The sequence below is a fragment of the Mauremys mutica genome, chromosome 4 (assembly GCF_020497125.1).
Source record: "Mauremys mutica isolate MM-2020 ecotype Southern chromosome 4, ASM2049712v1, whole genome shotgun sequence".
In the NCBI taxonomy this organism is placed as follows: domain Eukaryota; kingdom Metazoa; phylum Chordata; order Testudines; family Geoemydidae; genus Mauremys; species Mauremys mutica.
The window spans coordinates 49,593,767-49,609,719 of NC_059075.1; the positions used below are offsets into that span (position 1 = coordinate 49,593,767).

General features: G+C 40.1%; 1 protein-coding gene across 1 annotated transcript in view; it reads left to right on the forward strand.

Annotated features, from left to right (window-relative positions):
• Positions 1 to 15,953, forward strand: part of HECTD1 (HECT domain E3 ubiquitin protein ligase 1) — a 100,130-nt gene that overhangs the window by 14,136 nt on the left and 70,041 nt on the right. Inside the window, exon 2 of the mRNA XM_045013874.1 lies at positions 5,306 to 5,571. Within this exon, the coding sequence (XP_044869809.1) occupies positions 5,432 to 5,571 (140 nt within the window). The 5' untranslated portion in view covers positions 5,306 to 5,431. The remainder of the gene's footprint in view (positions 1 to 5,305; positions 5,572 to 15,953) is intronic.

A 15,953-nucleotide genomic window follows, 5' to 3' on the forward strand; every position in this document is an offset into this window, starting at 1 on the left:
GTTGATCTTCAAGGACAAAGTGTATAAAGTAGATGTGACTTCTTGTTGATCTAGTGCAAGGTGGTACATAAGCATATACTGTAGGTCAAAAACATGTCTTAAGATACTGATAAAGGGACCTTCTTGATCCTGAGCTTGCATGTGCTGTGTCTTACTAGACCAACAAATAATGCCATTTACCATATATGTACACCTGAAACTCTGAATTTTTTAATGTACATTTGTAAAGGTTGAATTATTCACCTTAAAAAAACTCCAAAACATTTAAAATGCATATGTTTTAGAAATATTATTTTCTCTTTTTCCCATTCTCTTCGTTTACAATAGATTTCTACTTCTTATCCATTATGTTAGAAATTTTAATTCTCTATAATCAAATAGAACTTAAGGCCAGAAGGGATCACTAGATCATCTAGTCCAGTGATTCTCAAGCAGGGGTATGCGTACCCTGGGGGATATGCAGAGGTTATCTAAGGGGTACATCAGCTCATCTAGATATTTGCCTACTTTTACAACAGGCTACTTAAAAAGCACTAGCGAAGTCAGTACAAACTAAAATTTCATGCAGACAACTTGTGTATACTGCTGTAGATACTATATACTGAATGTAAGTACAATATTTATATACAAATTGATTTATTTTATAATAATATGGTAAACATGAGAAAGTAAGCAATTTTTCAGTAATAGTGTGCTGTGACATTTGTATTTTTATGTCTGATTTTGTAAGCAAGTAGTTTATCAGTGAGGTAAAATTTGGGAGTATGCAACACAAATCAGCCTCCTGAAAGGGATACAGTAATTTGGAAAGGTTGAGAGTCTCTGATATAGACTGACCTCCAGTATATCAGAGGCCACAACACCATCCAACACTTGCCGACTAAACCCAATAACTGAAATAAGACCAAAATATAACTAGACTAGTTGTTCTCAAACTGTGGGTTGGTACCCCAGAGTGGGTCGCAACCCCATTTTAATAGGGTCACCAGGGCTGGCTTTGGCTCCTCTGCCTGGGATAGTGGGGCTCAGGCTTCGGTTCCCCCTTCTGGGGTTGTGTAGTAATTTTTGTTGTTGGAAGGTGGTCGCGGTGCAATGATGTTTGAGAACCCCTGGACTAGACTATTACATGCCACAGGCAGAGAGAATAGGAGAGACTCAGGTACACCATTGCCTGAGGTCCCTGCCATTAAGTGAGAGATTTCTAGATGATCCCCAGCAAATTATGTAAACCCCACACTGCAAGGGAAGGCAAAACCTCCACAAGGTTGCTGCCAGTCAGACCTGGGGGAAAGTTCCTTTCTGACCCCCACATATGGCGATGAGTTAGACCCTGAGCATGTGAGCAATAACCAACCTGCCAAACACCTGAGAGCTTGTTTGGTGCTACCTCCTAGCACCAGCCCACCCTGTCCAGTGTCCCATCTCCAGTTGTGGCCATCTCTGATGCTTCAGAGAAAGGAGACAACCGAATTAAAAAAAAAAAAAAAAGCGCAGAATATGCTGTTGGGTGAGGAGTCCCTTCTTGACCCCTGCAGCATGAGGTTACGGGAACATAAGGCATAAAATGAAGGGACCCTCAGGACTGCTGACCTGGGCCCCCACTCCATCACAAGTAATCCAACTGCACAACTGTATTCATAAATTTGTCCGGCTCTCTCTTAAAACCAATTAAGTTGTTTGCCCCCAGAAATCCTATTTGGGAGGCTGTTCCAAAACCTCACTCCTCTGATGTTTAGAAATCTTCTAATCGCTAGCCTGAATTTTTTCATAGCTAGTTTATACTCATTTGTTCTTGTGTCTTCATTGTCCTTTAGCATAAATATTTCTCCACTCTCTGTAGTATTTACCCTCCTGAAGTATTTATAGAGAGCAATCATATTTCCTATCATTTTGGTAGGCCAAACAAGCCACACTCTTCCAGCCTTCTCTTATAAAATAGGCCCTCCATTCCCCTCATCTTCCTAATAGCTCTTCTCTGCACCTGTTTCAGTTTAAATTACTCTTTCTTGAACATGTTTGACCAAAATTGTACAAGGTATTTCAAATGTGGTTTTATCATTGTACAGTGGCAATAATACTTCTCTATCTGTACTGGAAATGCCTTGCCTGATGCGTCCTATGATCACATTTGCCTTTTTTGTAGTTGCATCACATTGAGGGCTCACAGTTATCCTGTGATCAACCAGTAGTCCCGTCTCTCTTCTTTGTCACTTCCAACTGATGAACCCCTCCCCCCCATCTTATAGCAGGAATTCTCATTAGACCCTAAGTGCATGATCTTGCGCATTGTACTATTGAATTTCATCCCAGTTCTGTTAGTCCAGTCTTCAAGGTCATCTAGATCGTCATATAATATTCCAGTTCTCCTGTGTATCACTCCCAACTTTATATCATCAGCAATTTTTAGTAGCGCACACATACTTTTTGTACCAAGGTCATTAATGAAAAATATTAAATAACATTGGTCCAAAGACCAATCCTTGAGGAACTCCACTAGCAACCTCCCTCTGGTCTGATAGTTCACCTTTTAGCACAACCTTTTGCCTTCTCCCCTTTAGCCAGTTCCTTAACCACTTTACAATTCTTGTACTAATCCCCACCTTCCCTAATTTCAATAATAATTTCCCATGCAGTACTGTGTTAAATGCTTTACTGAAGTCCAAGTTTATAAGATTTACTGCATTTTCCTTATCTAAAAAATAAGTTATTCCCTCAAAGAAGGAAATCAGGTCACATTGCATTACATCCCCCTTTCTGTTTACCTTCATGAATTTAATTATTCTTTCCTTCACAATGTGTTCTAAAGCAGGGGTCTCAAACACGCGGCGGCCTGCGGGGCTCTTGCTTGTGGCCCGCCAAGCTCCCCGTGGCCCCCGCTGCCCCTCTGCCTACCCGCGGGATTGCCCCCTGTGGCGTTGCAAGACCTGTGCCGCTGTCTGAAGCAGCTGGCAGCATGCCCCTTTGGGCCAGGGAGGGAGGGGAAAGGAGGCTCCTGCATTGCCTCTGTCCTGGCACCCCCGCCTCCCGCAGCTCCCATTGGCCGGGAACAGGGAACCGTGGCCAATGGGAGCTTCGTGGGAGGTACCTAGAGGAGCGGCAAGAGCAACGCACGCACAGAACCCCGAGCCCCTCCCCCAGGGGCTGCAGGGATACGGTTCCAGCTGCTTCCTGGAATGGAGCAGCGCGGGGCCGGGGGCCAGGGCAGGCAGGCAGGCAGGGAGCCTGCCCTGGCCCCGGTGCACGCTGCTGCCACCCCAGAGCCGCTCTAGGTAAGCGGCGCCAGGCTGGAGCCTGCACCTCAACTCCCTGCCCTGATCCCCCTGCCCCCTGATCTCACACGCCTCCTGCACCCCAACCCCCTGCCGCATCCTGCACCCCTCCTGCACTCCCTGCTCTGAGCCACCTGCCGCACCCCTCACCCTCTTGCACCCCACCCACCTACGACCTGCCCTGAGCCCCCTGCCGCACCCTGCACATCACCTGCACCCCCTGGGGGCAGTGTTGGGGTGGGGACTTCGGGGAAGGGGTTGGATTGGGGCAGGAAAGGGGTGGAAAGAGGTGGGGCAGGGGCGGGGCCTAATGGAAGGGGTGGAGTGGGGGTGGAGCCATAGGCAGCGAGGGGGGTGTCAGTGATGCGGCCCTTGGTTCAATGCACTAGTCCTCATGTGGCCCTCGTGGTCATTTGAGTTTGAGACCCCTGTTCTAAAGCCTTGCATACTACTAAGGTCAGACTAATGGGTTTATAGTTATCTTGATCGCTTTTTTCCCCTTTCTTAAATATAGGTCAGATGTTAGCTATTCTCCAGTCGTACGGTACCCCAAAGAATAGATAGTTTTTATTAAGAATTGTTGATACTAGACTAGTAATCTCATGTGCTAGTTCTTTCAGTATTCTGGGATACATGTTATCTGGTCCCCCTTATCTGAGCATATTAAGTTCTTGAAGTTTTTCTTCCACCTCAGTTGTGGCGATTTCCATTTTAGTCCACCATCCTGCCTTCATGCTCATGTTCCAAATTATCATCCTTATTGAAAAGCGAGGCCAAGTATTCGTTTATAGTTTTTGGGCCATTTCTAGATTATCATTACTCGTTTTCTCATCCACACTGCATAGTGGCCCAGCCTCATCCTTCCTTGTTCTCTTTTTATATATATATATATATATATATATATAAATACTTTTTAAAATTTCCTTGACAAGAGCAAATTCAGCTTGACTTTTAGCAATTCTACATGCATCCGACCAAGTGGGTATTCATCCATGAAAGCTCATGCTCCAATACGTCTGTTAGTCTATAAGGTGCCATAGCACTCTTTGCTGCTTTTACAGATCCATACTAACACGGCTACCGCTCTGATACTCAGCAATTCTTGTGTTATTCCTACATTTTTCTAACTTCCAAGATGTAGCTTTCTTTGCTGATCAGTCATTTTTCCATTCCCTATATGCTTTCTGTTTACTCCTGTAAATCTTCTCGAGGTGATTATTCATTCATTTGGTTCTGGAGCCTTTCTGTACAAGTTTTTCCCCAGTACTTGGGATGCAAATGGCAGACAGTTTTTGTATCCAGGCAGACAGCACACACTTCTGTTCTCTGGATCTGGCCTATCAATTCTTCTTTGTATGGAGGCCCCAGTTACATAGACCTGTCTCTTCCTGATGTTCATCTCACTTATGTTCTCTCCCTCAGCCTTTTGTACATTATCCTCATATTTTTCGTGTGCTCTGATCCCTGGCTGTCTCCAGTTTCATAAAAACTCTATAAAGGTTTCCTTCTGAGTCTTAAGTTCTCAGTAAATCTGTCTCAGTAAATTTCATTTTATGCCTGTCTGAATGGGTACATACCTGTAAAATCTCTTGAAATTTCTAAAAAATATTTGAGCAAAGAGATGCTTTAGCATTGGGGAAGTTGTATTTGTGTTTTGAAAGGTGACATCAGCTAAGTCATTCTTCAGAAAATATGTATCTGAAAAATAAGCTTATAAGAAAATGTATGTTAAAGTCTGAAAAATTGTTCCCCTCCAAGCTTTTAGATGTGAGTTTTCACTAAAAATAGTAGTAGAATTTAAAGCTTGCTTGACTGTGCCTGGGAAAGAAGGCTCTTGTTTTAAGGTAAGTAGAGCAACCTAATTAGGTTACACTCAGGTAGGTTTTAAAAAAACCCAACACCTTGTCATAATCTGTTGTGAGATCTTAAATGATAAAGAAGTTAAAGATCCAATAGATGGCTGAAAACATGTTACAGAAGAAACAAATGGAAAAGGTTAATAAGACAGATCCTGATGAGTTGTTTCTTCTTTCCAGGTGAAGACTGCAAAAATCCAAGTCTGACTGGAGGGAAAGTTTCACTGTACTCAGGCTATCCTGGCTTGAACACTTTAAGGATTTTTTGGTACTTTTTAATTCAAGCCAAGGCGGCTTTTTAAAACCATGGCAGATGTGGACCCAGACACGTTGCTTGAATGGCTACAGATGGGGCAGGGGGATGAAAGGGATATGCAACTAATAGCTTTGGAACAGTTATGCATGCTGCTTTTGATGTCAGACAATGTGGATCGTTGTTTTGAAACGTAAGTACATTTCTGTTCTTCATTTGCAGGGGCTTTCTGTCCTCCATTTTCAGGCTGTGGCAGTGTTTAACAACGTTTACTTACTAAGTAGGTATATGTAAAGTTTGACACGCAGAACTAGAAGCTTCCACAGTCTTGAAAATGTTATTGCAGAAAAAAAATTATATTGCTTTGCCCATGCAATGCTCACTTCCAGAGTATTTTGAGTACCTACTAATTTTGCAATGAATGAAAAGTATGGCAACTGCACAGTTGACAGGAAATACTTATTTGTGCACAGTTTAATTTTTTTTTTAAAGCTTGTTTGGTGTTGAAAAACTATATTTTTGTTTGCCCCTATTAGAGAGCATTACATTATCTGTTTTTTTAGATAGAAAACAGCCTTTTTACACTAAAATTTGAATTATTCTGTTTTATATTGAAATGCCCACTCTGAGATTGTTTTCCTCATGTGATATACAGTAGCTCTTATTTTGAACTATGCAAGCTAAAAAAAATCATCATAACTAATGCTGGCACTTAATATTTGAGCGTTGATGATCCATAGTAATGTACATCAAATATATTAGTTTCTGTAATTGCTAAATAATAGGTCTAGACAGCGTGGATTTCGATACAAAAGCATGAATAAAATTTGATCCTTTAAAATGTATTAGTACCTAATGCAGTTCTTTCCATTCTCCTTTTTGTTGGAGCCCTCTTTGCAGTGTTTTGGTGGATAGTCCATCCTCTTGTCTGTCATTGCTCCTCGGGTTTCCTTGTCTCTCTGTCATGTATTAGTACAATTTCTGATTTTCTTTTCTGCTCTTCCACCTCTGCTCCCTCCCCCCTCCATTTTCTTCCTCCTCTTTTCCATCTAATCACTAGAAGAAGACTTTGGGGTTGCTAGAGGGTTCCCTAGTGCAGTGGTTCTCAACCAGGGGTCCGGGGCCCCCTGGGGGGCCGTGAGCAGGTTTTGGGGGTCCTCCAAGCAGGGCCAGTGTTAGACTTCCTGAGGTTCAGAGCAGACAGCCAGAGCCCCACTGCATGGGGCTAAAGCCTGGGGCCGTGAGCTCTGCCATCCGGGGCTAAAGAAAAAGCATGAGCAATTTAGTTTTGCGGGGGCCCCAGGCAACTACCCTGCTTGCTACCCCCTAATGCCAGTCCTAGCTTTTATAAGTAGAAAACCAGTTGTGGCACAGGTGGGCCATGGAGTTTTTATAGCAAAATGGGGGGATGGGGGGGTAATGTGTCTCAGAAAGAAAAGAGTTGAGAACCTCGGGTAGAAGTATATGCAGTTGTGTCTGAACTGAGTGCTGAGGGAACATTTTTGTATGCGTGGCAGGGACCTTCAGGATTTTGCAGCCGTATGTGTGAGCAGCTCCTGTAGTAGGAGAAGTCATGGAGGGTTGTATGGCTTTTAAAGAGCCTATATTCCATGGTGACTTGAAAATCAGAAATGGATATAAAAATGTATTCGTTACTGTGTTTTTACAGAATATTTTAGTGATTAAAAATGAGTCTGTGGCCTGAAGAGTTTACAATCTAGAGATATAATTAAGAATGGATATTTGTCACTGGGGCGTTCATTTACTGCTTCTTTCCTCTGACTGTGAATCCCTACTTGGGCATGGGTCCTGCCACCTCAGGCTGAGAAACACTAATTTACTGGCTTCTTAACTTGACTTCATTGACATAGCTTTGAGCACACAGTTGAAAAATAACTGTTCTAATGTATATTTTAGGTGGGTTGTCCACTTAAATTCATACTGCATTGAACAAAAGTTGAAATGTAATCTCAAGCTTTTATAGAAAGATCTTCATTTCTATGTTTATTCAAAAATAGGCCTGAAATATAAACTTGTGAAACGTAAAGCTTATGGGGTGTTACTTATTTTATTTATAGCAGATTTTTGTCTTTAAATAATTCAACTTCTAATACAAAGCTTTTGTACCTGTATATCTTGTGTTCCTCTTTGTAAAAGCATATCTGATGAACATATGCTGTTTATAATGTTGTGTCTTTTTTAAACCATTATGATTTATGGTTCCTAAAATGAGATACCTGAGTTTCAGGAGAGGGAATTAAACTACTTTAATTATTTTTTTAATAGACTAGATTTCAAGTTGATTTTGTTGATTTGTATGATCCTCTGTTTACAAAATGGATTGTGTCTTGAAATTGGTTGTAATTTATAGGTCAGTGCCGGCCAGGCTGTCCACATGTTGATAGCATAACTAATAGTTCTTGATAATATTTCTTGAGTTGCTTTTCAATAATATTTTAAAAGAAATGATGCCTTGCCTAAATAGGGGATCATTGTGTGGCACATGTGTGTTACAAAACATAATTTTCAGTAATTAATCTTGAAAATAGTTTCAGGGCATGGCCCAATTTGTAGTGTAGACAGCTCTCTGGCCTCCAGAAAAATGTCACTGCAAACTTAAAAGCATGGTTGTTTGTGGTATGGCAAATCTGTGAGATGCCAAAGCAGATGTTATGCTTTATGATCTTTGATCTGTGAAGAAATGTGATAGTTTATTTCAGGAACCAGTAAAGAGTGGATTTTATTGGAAAGGATTGCTTTGAAAAATTCTTCTTTCACTAAATTGAGAGTTGAATGAGATCAAATCTTGTATATTTTTGGGATTCAAAGTGTGTACTAAAATTAGTGGGAGATTAACAATGTGAATTGTTGATGCTGAGCACGCCTGTGAACACGACAGTGAAATCAGTCTCTGAAGTTAGAGAAAATTATGACCAAGTCAGAAAGATGGGGAACAGGCATACAAAAAATGCTTGCTCAATATCATGATATAGGTGGAATCTGAGCTTTATTGGAGCAGATTCCAGGGTGTAAGGCTAATGACAAATTGTGGTGCCAAGTAGTTAAAGTTCTAATGGCTGTGTAACCCAAGATATTGGCATTTTACAGATGATGAAATTTTCTTCAGTGGTTAATAACACTAGTTAATGAGTCACTATTTTGTTCATCTTCTAGTGACAATGACTCCGAGAGAGACTGATTGTTAGTCACCCAGCAGCTAGAATGGCTAGAATTTCAATCAGGAACAAAAACATCTGTAGCTCAAGTTGGTAAAACTTGGTGCGATATGATTGAGTAGAAACATAGTTCAGTTTCAGACAGCTGAATTTGAGGAATATAATTGTTAAAGCTAGTCAAATACCTCTGTAGCCCAAGGGAACATTCCCTGAGCTGGGAAAGAGAAGACCAAGAGTTGAAATTTAACCTCCTGTGATTGTGGTTTATATTCCCATGCATCGCACCACCCTTATTATTGACAAAGGCTTCAAATCCTAATCCTACAAGGTAGTTAGGTATAGGTTGCCACTCCATTTTACAAATGATTTTTGTTTGTTTTTTTAAAGAATTTACAGAAAGGCACTGCAGGAATAGAAGCTGGATTTCTAACATGGCAGCTCCAGTCAGTTCTAGTCAGCTACGTTGTCTTTGAGATTTATTATGTTTAAGCATGGGAAAATGTGATTTTTTTTTTTAAATAATGTCAGCATATAATCGTGATATTTATTGTAAATCTTTTGATGGTATTTTTTAAATACTCATTTGATGATAGTCTCAGCTCACTGTTAAGGTTTTATGCTAGCGTGCAAATTTGATTAAGTAGGGGTGGGTATAGGTATTGCCTTTTGATACCTGTTGTAGATGTAAGTGAAATCCTTATAGATTGTTGGATTGGGTTATCAGCAGTGTTGTAGGTAATGTGAGAATGGCAACAAATGCAGGACTTATATTTCCCTGCTTTTAAGGTTTTGAGTTGGATGTGTGTTGTGATCTTAACTGTCACTAAGCAAACTTTTTCTGTGCTTTAACTACTAAGGGTGTGTCTAGACTTACAGTGCCACTGTAGGTGCATAGTGAAGATGCTACCTACACTGACAGGAGAGCTTCTCCTGTTGGTGTAAGTACTCCACCTCTCAGAGAATTGGTAAATATGTCAATTGGAGAAACCCTCAAACTTTACTATAAAAAACACTTAGAGAACACTGCTAATTAAATTGTGGATAACATAAAGATTGGTATAGTGGTAGATACTGATGAGGACAGGGCAGTCAAACAAAATACATTTTACTACAGCCAAATGCAAAGTTATATACTTAGGAACAAGAAATGCAGGTCATACCTAAAGAATGGAAAGACTGTACTTTGCAAAACAGTGATTTTGAAAAGCATTTAGGGCAGCGGTGGGCAACCTGCGGCCCACGGGCGTTTGGTCAACATCAACAAAATGTCTCGCAGCCCACAATCAGATTACCCTGATGGGCCACATGCGGCCCGCAGGTTGCCCACCACTGAATTAGGGTTCACAGTTGTCAAGCAACTGACCGTGAACTCCCAGTATGATGCTGTGGTATAACAGGCTGCTGTGGTATAACAGGCTACTGTGATTGTTGGGATGTATGAACAGGAGAGTAGGAGTAAGGAGGTGTTTTTAGCCTCTGTGTATGGCATTGCTAAAATAGATACTGGAATTCTGCATCCAGGTATGGTGTCCAAATTTAAAAAAAGGGATTTTGAAAAATTGGAGAATGTGCAGAAAAGAGCCACAGAATGATGTGGTGGTTGGAGAGAATGCCTTACCGTGAGAGGCTTAGAGAGTCCATTCAGTATCAAAAAGAAGATTGAGAGGCTACTGGATTACAGTGCATATGTACCTTTTGTGGGGAGAAAATTTCTGGTATTAAAAGGCATAACCGTGACTGGAAGATAAAACCAACAAATTCAAAGTAGAAATTAGGCACAAATGTTTAACAGTGAAGATGATTAATTACTAGAACAAATTATTGAGGGAAATGGTGGCGTCTCCATCTCCTGATGTCTTCAGATCAATAATTGGATGTCTTTATGGAAGACATGCTTGGTTAAACACAAATGATCAGACTCAATACAGGAATAACTGAGTGCCATGTGATGGTCTGTGATGTACAGGAGGTCAGATTTGGTGATTAAATGGTGTCTTCTGGCTTTAAACTCTACTGATCTATGAATATTACAGTTTCCAGAGCACTGTGCAAAGCTAATTAATGTGCATAACACTGAAGAAGATGAGAAATAATATCCCCATTTTATAGATTGGGAATTGGACAGAGAAGTTAAGTGACTTGTTAGTGTTTGTTTCTATGCTAATGAGTGATTGTGTTAGCAGCTGATGCATTGTGTTCACTTTAGTTTTAGCCTTAGGGCCTGTCTACACTGGCAATTTACTGTTCTGTAACTTTCTCACTCAGGGATGTGAAAAAACACACCCCTGAGCGCAGCAAGTTTCAGCACTGTAAAGTGCCAGTGTAGACAGTGCACCAGCGCTGGGAGCCATGCCCCTTGTGAAGGTGGTTTTTTTTTTTTTTTTTTTTAGAGTGCTGGGAGAGCACCTGCTGGAATAGCTACAGGGTGTGTTGTTTCCTGTATGGCTGATGATTGGACAGAGTGCTGAGAACAGATGTAATTTGAGGCTCTTATTCAGTTATGATTCCAGCTGGTAGCTACAGGGTGAGATCTTCCTACCTGGGGTGGAACAGGATTTGTGAGGGCAGGTTTAAAGTTTCTTCTCCATGACAATGCAATGAATTTAAAACCCTGAAATAGAGTTATCTGTTACAGATTAATCATTTAATCTCAGAATTTGAAGATGTTGATTGATAAATTGACTTTTCAGTTTGTTCATTGTCCAGAATATCCTAAAAGACTGAATTTTGTTGATTTATGTTGAGATACAATGTGGTACACCCACAATTAGCCTGATGCTGTTCCTTTGTTGTTTTGTTAGGTATTGTAACTCCTATCCCTTTCTTTGGACTACCACAAATGTATAATATGATGTTTTCTTTGCAATGTTATTTGATTTTTTTTTTTAAAAAGCCAGAATTATAGAACACCCATGCAGAATATGTAGATCATGATTAGAGGGCTGACTGTATCTGGGACTCTCTAAACTAGAAAGCTGTTTCGTCATTCCTACTTAAAAGTAGTATGTATCTGGATACAGAGTCAGATGTCATTACAGATTTTGGTAAAATTAATTTGATTATCCTTATGTCAAAACAGCAAAGAAAACTCTCACAGAATGAGATTATCAGCAATATAAATGGTATATTGAACAGTGCACACTTCTTATAATGTATAGAGTCTCTGAATCCTTTATTTCAGTGATAGTTTTATCATCTTAATGAGCTGTTTATGTTAAATGTTATTTCCAAGAATTTATATTTCAAATTCTCTAAAGGTGCCATCTGTGCAGGATTTTCATTCCTGGGGTCTTAGCTCCTCAGAGAGCAGGATGACTCCCTGAGCCACAATGTCTTCAGAGCAAAATGCAAAACCCACTTCTTTGACATATCCTTCTGCAATTACACCACATCTAAAAGAAAAATTAAACATATAAAGAGCTTGCTGTTGAGAGGGATGATAATATATAATAGAAAAACAACGAGAAGTCCTTCTTGCAAACTTTGAGACTAACAAATTTATTTGGGCATAAGCTTTCGTGGGATATAACCCGCTTCAGCAGAATCATGGAGTAGAAAATACATGAAGCAGGTATAAATGTACAGCACATGAAAAGATCGGAGTTGCCTTACCAAGTGGGGGGGGGTCAGTCCTAACAAGGCCAATTGAATTAACGTGGATGTGGCCCATTCCCAGCAGTTGACAAGAAGGTGTGAGTATCAACAGAGGGGAAATCATTTTTTTTTAAGTGACCCAGCCACTGTCAGTCTTTATTCAGGCCTAATTTCATAGAATCATAGAATATCAGGGTTGGAAGGGACCTCAGGAGGTCATCTAGTCCAACCCCCTGCTCAAAGCAGAACCAACCCCCAACTAAATCATCTAGCCAGGGCTTCGTCAAACCTGACCATAAAAACCTCTAAGGAAGGAGATCCCACCACCTCCCTAGGTAACCCATTCCAGTTCTTCACCACCCTCCTAGTGAAAAAGTTTTTCCTAATATCCAACCTAAACCTCTCCAGTGCAACTTGAGACCATTACTCCTTGTTCTGTCATCTGCTACAGTCTAGATCCATCCTCTTTGGAAAAGCCACGTACATGCAAAGGGGTAACAGGAATGTTTTAATGAAACAGAAACATCAATTTGATGGTGTCCAGTTTGCAAATTAATTCCAGTTCTGCAGTTTCTCATTGAAGTCTGTGTCTGAAGTTTTTTTAATTGAAGAATGGTGACTTTTAAGTCTGTTATTGAGTGTCCAGGGAGATTGAAGTGCTCTCCTACTGGTTTTTGAATGTTACAATTCTTGATGTCTGATTTGTGTCCATAGAGATTGTCCAGTTTGGCCAATGTACATGGCAGAGGGGCATTGCTGGCACATGATGGCATATATCACATTGGTAGATGTGCAGGTGAACGAGCCTTTGATAGTGTGGCTGATGTGATTAGGTCCTATGATGGTGTCCCCGGAATAGATATGTGGACAGAGTTGGCAACGGGCTTTGTTGCAAAGATAGGTTCCTGGGTTAGTGTTTCTGTTGTGTGGTGTGTAGTTGCTGGTGAGTATTTGCTTCAGGTTTGGGGGCTGTCTCCCAAGGTCTCCCCCTGTCTCCCAAGGTCTGAGAGAATGAGGGATAGGTTTTAGATCCTTGATGATGCGTTGGAGAGTTTTTAGTTGGGGGCTGTAGGTGATGGCTAGTGGCGTTCTGTTACTTTCTTTGTTGGGCCTGTCCTGTAGTAGATGACTTCTGGGTACCCTTCTGGCTCTGTCAGTCTGTTTCTTCACTTCCCCAGGTAGGTATTGTAGTTTTAAGAACGCTTGATTGCTATCCTGTAGATTTTTGTCTCTGTCTGAGGGATTGGAGCAAATGCGGTTGTACCTTAGGGCTTGGCTGTAAATTAAGCCTGAATAAAGACTGAGAGTGGCTGGGTCACTACAAAAAATAATTTTCCCTCTGATACTCACACCTTCTTGTCAACTGTTGGGAATGGGCCACTTCCACCCTAACTGAATTGACCTTGTTAGTACTGACCCCACACTTGGTAAGGCAACTCCCATCTTTTCATGTGCTGTATATTTATACCTGCTTACTGTATTTTCCGCTCCATGCATCTGATGAAGTGGTTATATCCCACGAAAGCTTATGCCCAAATAAATTTGTACTAACAAGTTCTAGCAATTTACTGAAGTTTTATCATTTGAGTACTAAGCCAGGGCACAGCAAAAAGTTGATGTGTCAGTGACCTGGACACACAGGAAAGAGCCTTGCAATAGGCAAGGAGGCATCAAAGGATTGATGTGCTGTGACACCCTCCTGTTTTACGAATCAGGGCTTGTTGAAGAAGGGGGAAATTAGCACAGGTTTAATTTTTAAAAATTAAAATGTTAAATTGTAACTTTTTAAAAAACAATGCATCTATAGGTGGCTATCCTGTGCTGTGGGCACTTACTCCATAAATTAAAAATTACAACATAAATGTAGCCAAAGTTCTGTCCATAAATATATCCACCTCAATATTCAACCTTAACAAAGGCGTGGAGGAATAATTCTCTTTTCCCATCACCAGTTTTGTCATAGGTCCGTCCAGTGGAGGCATGCTGTTTTGCATGAGCCCATTCCTTATTTAATAATAATAATGTTAAACAGTTATAAATTAAATAAAATAGTTGAAATAATTCTCCATTTTAATAAGGTGTTTAGTTTAAAAGGATTTCAGTTACATCATTAAAACTGGACAAGCATCTTAAATTGTATTATACAGTTTTTAAAAACAAACATTTGCATTCTGAAATCAATGTAGAGCAGTACAACCGTACATTAAAAATCTATTTCCAGTGCTCTCTCCTATTAACAAGTACTGGTTTGAAAGACACTGACACCAAATTTAAATTTTAGTATTGTGGGTGGCTGTAGTTTACCAAATTGTCTTCTAATTCATTCTTTTTAAATCACTTTAACTTTTTTTTAATATAAAAATTATTAAACAAATCATATGGTTGGTGTTAGGTATCTGAAATGTTTTGAAAATCTCGAGATACTTTAAACTTTATTTGATAACCTATTTTAAAGTGGAACAGAAATACCATAGAACTTTTCTTATAAAAGAGTCTGAATGCATATATCACACTTCCAGTTGTCCTTTGCAGTTGAGTGTTTTAAGTGTGTAACATGATTACTGTCAAGAAACTGAACTTTATTTCCACTTGTCATATGCCCTGGGCCAAGGCTCTGAAGCCAAATATTCCTGTTACATGACAAGTGTCTATATGTACTGAATCCAGTGGTTACTTTTACTTTGAGTAATATGGCTTCTTCATAGAAGTGATTGCTGTAAACCATTTTAGGAACACATTTTTTTAATAGCATTTAGCACAGTGGGGTCCCAGAGGATGCTACCAGATTGTAAATAATGGTGAAAATAATTACCAGTGAATTATTTTTTTACTACTTTAGTATCTTTTTACACTTGCATTATTCACAAGTTATTGAGCTGATTTCATTTGGGACTAAGGGCTTATCTACATGGGGAAAGATACCAGTTTGATTACACTGCTATAGTTGCGTTGGTGTAACAGAAGGCAGGTCTACACTACGGGGGAAAATCGATATAAGATACGCAACTTCAGCTACGTGAATAACGTAGCTGAAGTCCAAGTATCTTATATCGATTTACCTACCGTCCTCACGGCGCGGGATCGATGTCCGCGGCTCCCCATGTCGACTCCGCTACCGCCGTTCGGGTTGGTGGAGTTACGGAGTCGACAGGAGTGCGTTCGGGGATCGATATATCGCGTCTAGATGAGACGCGATATATCGATCCCCGAGAAATCGATTGCTACCCGCCGATACGGCGGGTAGTGAAGACGTACCCTTACTGTCAATACTCTCAGATATTCCAGGAAAAAGCACTCTTATTCCAGAATAAGTATTCACATATGGAATTATAATGGGGTAAATATAGTAGTATAGTTATATTGGCAAATTTCCCTGTTTAGATAAGCCGTTAGAAGAAGTTCTCCCTGATGTGACATAATGTATACTAACAAATACATCAGGATGTTGGCAACTCAAGTCCCTCAAAGAACTAATATTTGTCTCAGATGTTCAAATTGCTAATTCAGGTTGCTAATTATACTTTTTATAGTGTTGCAGTTGTTTCTTTTCTTGGCATTTTACCAACATGTTTTTAATTTTCAGAAAATGTCTTTCAGGTTGCTTTAACTTCCCACAGAGAGAATTGATATTATATGGAGTTTGTGGGCAGTGATCTTTATTTTCTAATAAATCCATATTATTAATGAGGTAGTCTCAGACATAAATAATAGCAATATTAGCATACATTATAGATATTGTAATTAGACAGATTTTAAATCAATTTATCTAATATAGGGGACAGAGACTGCCCTACTAAATTGGTAT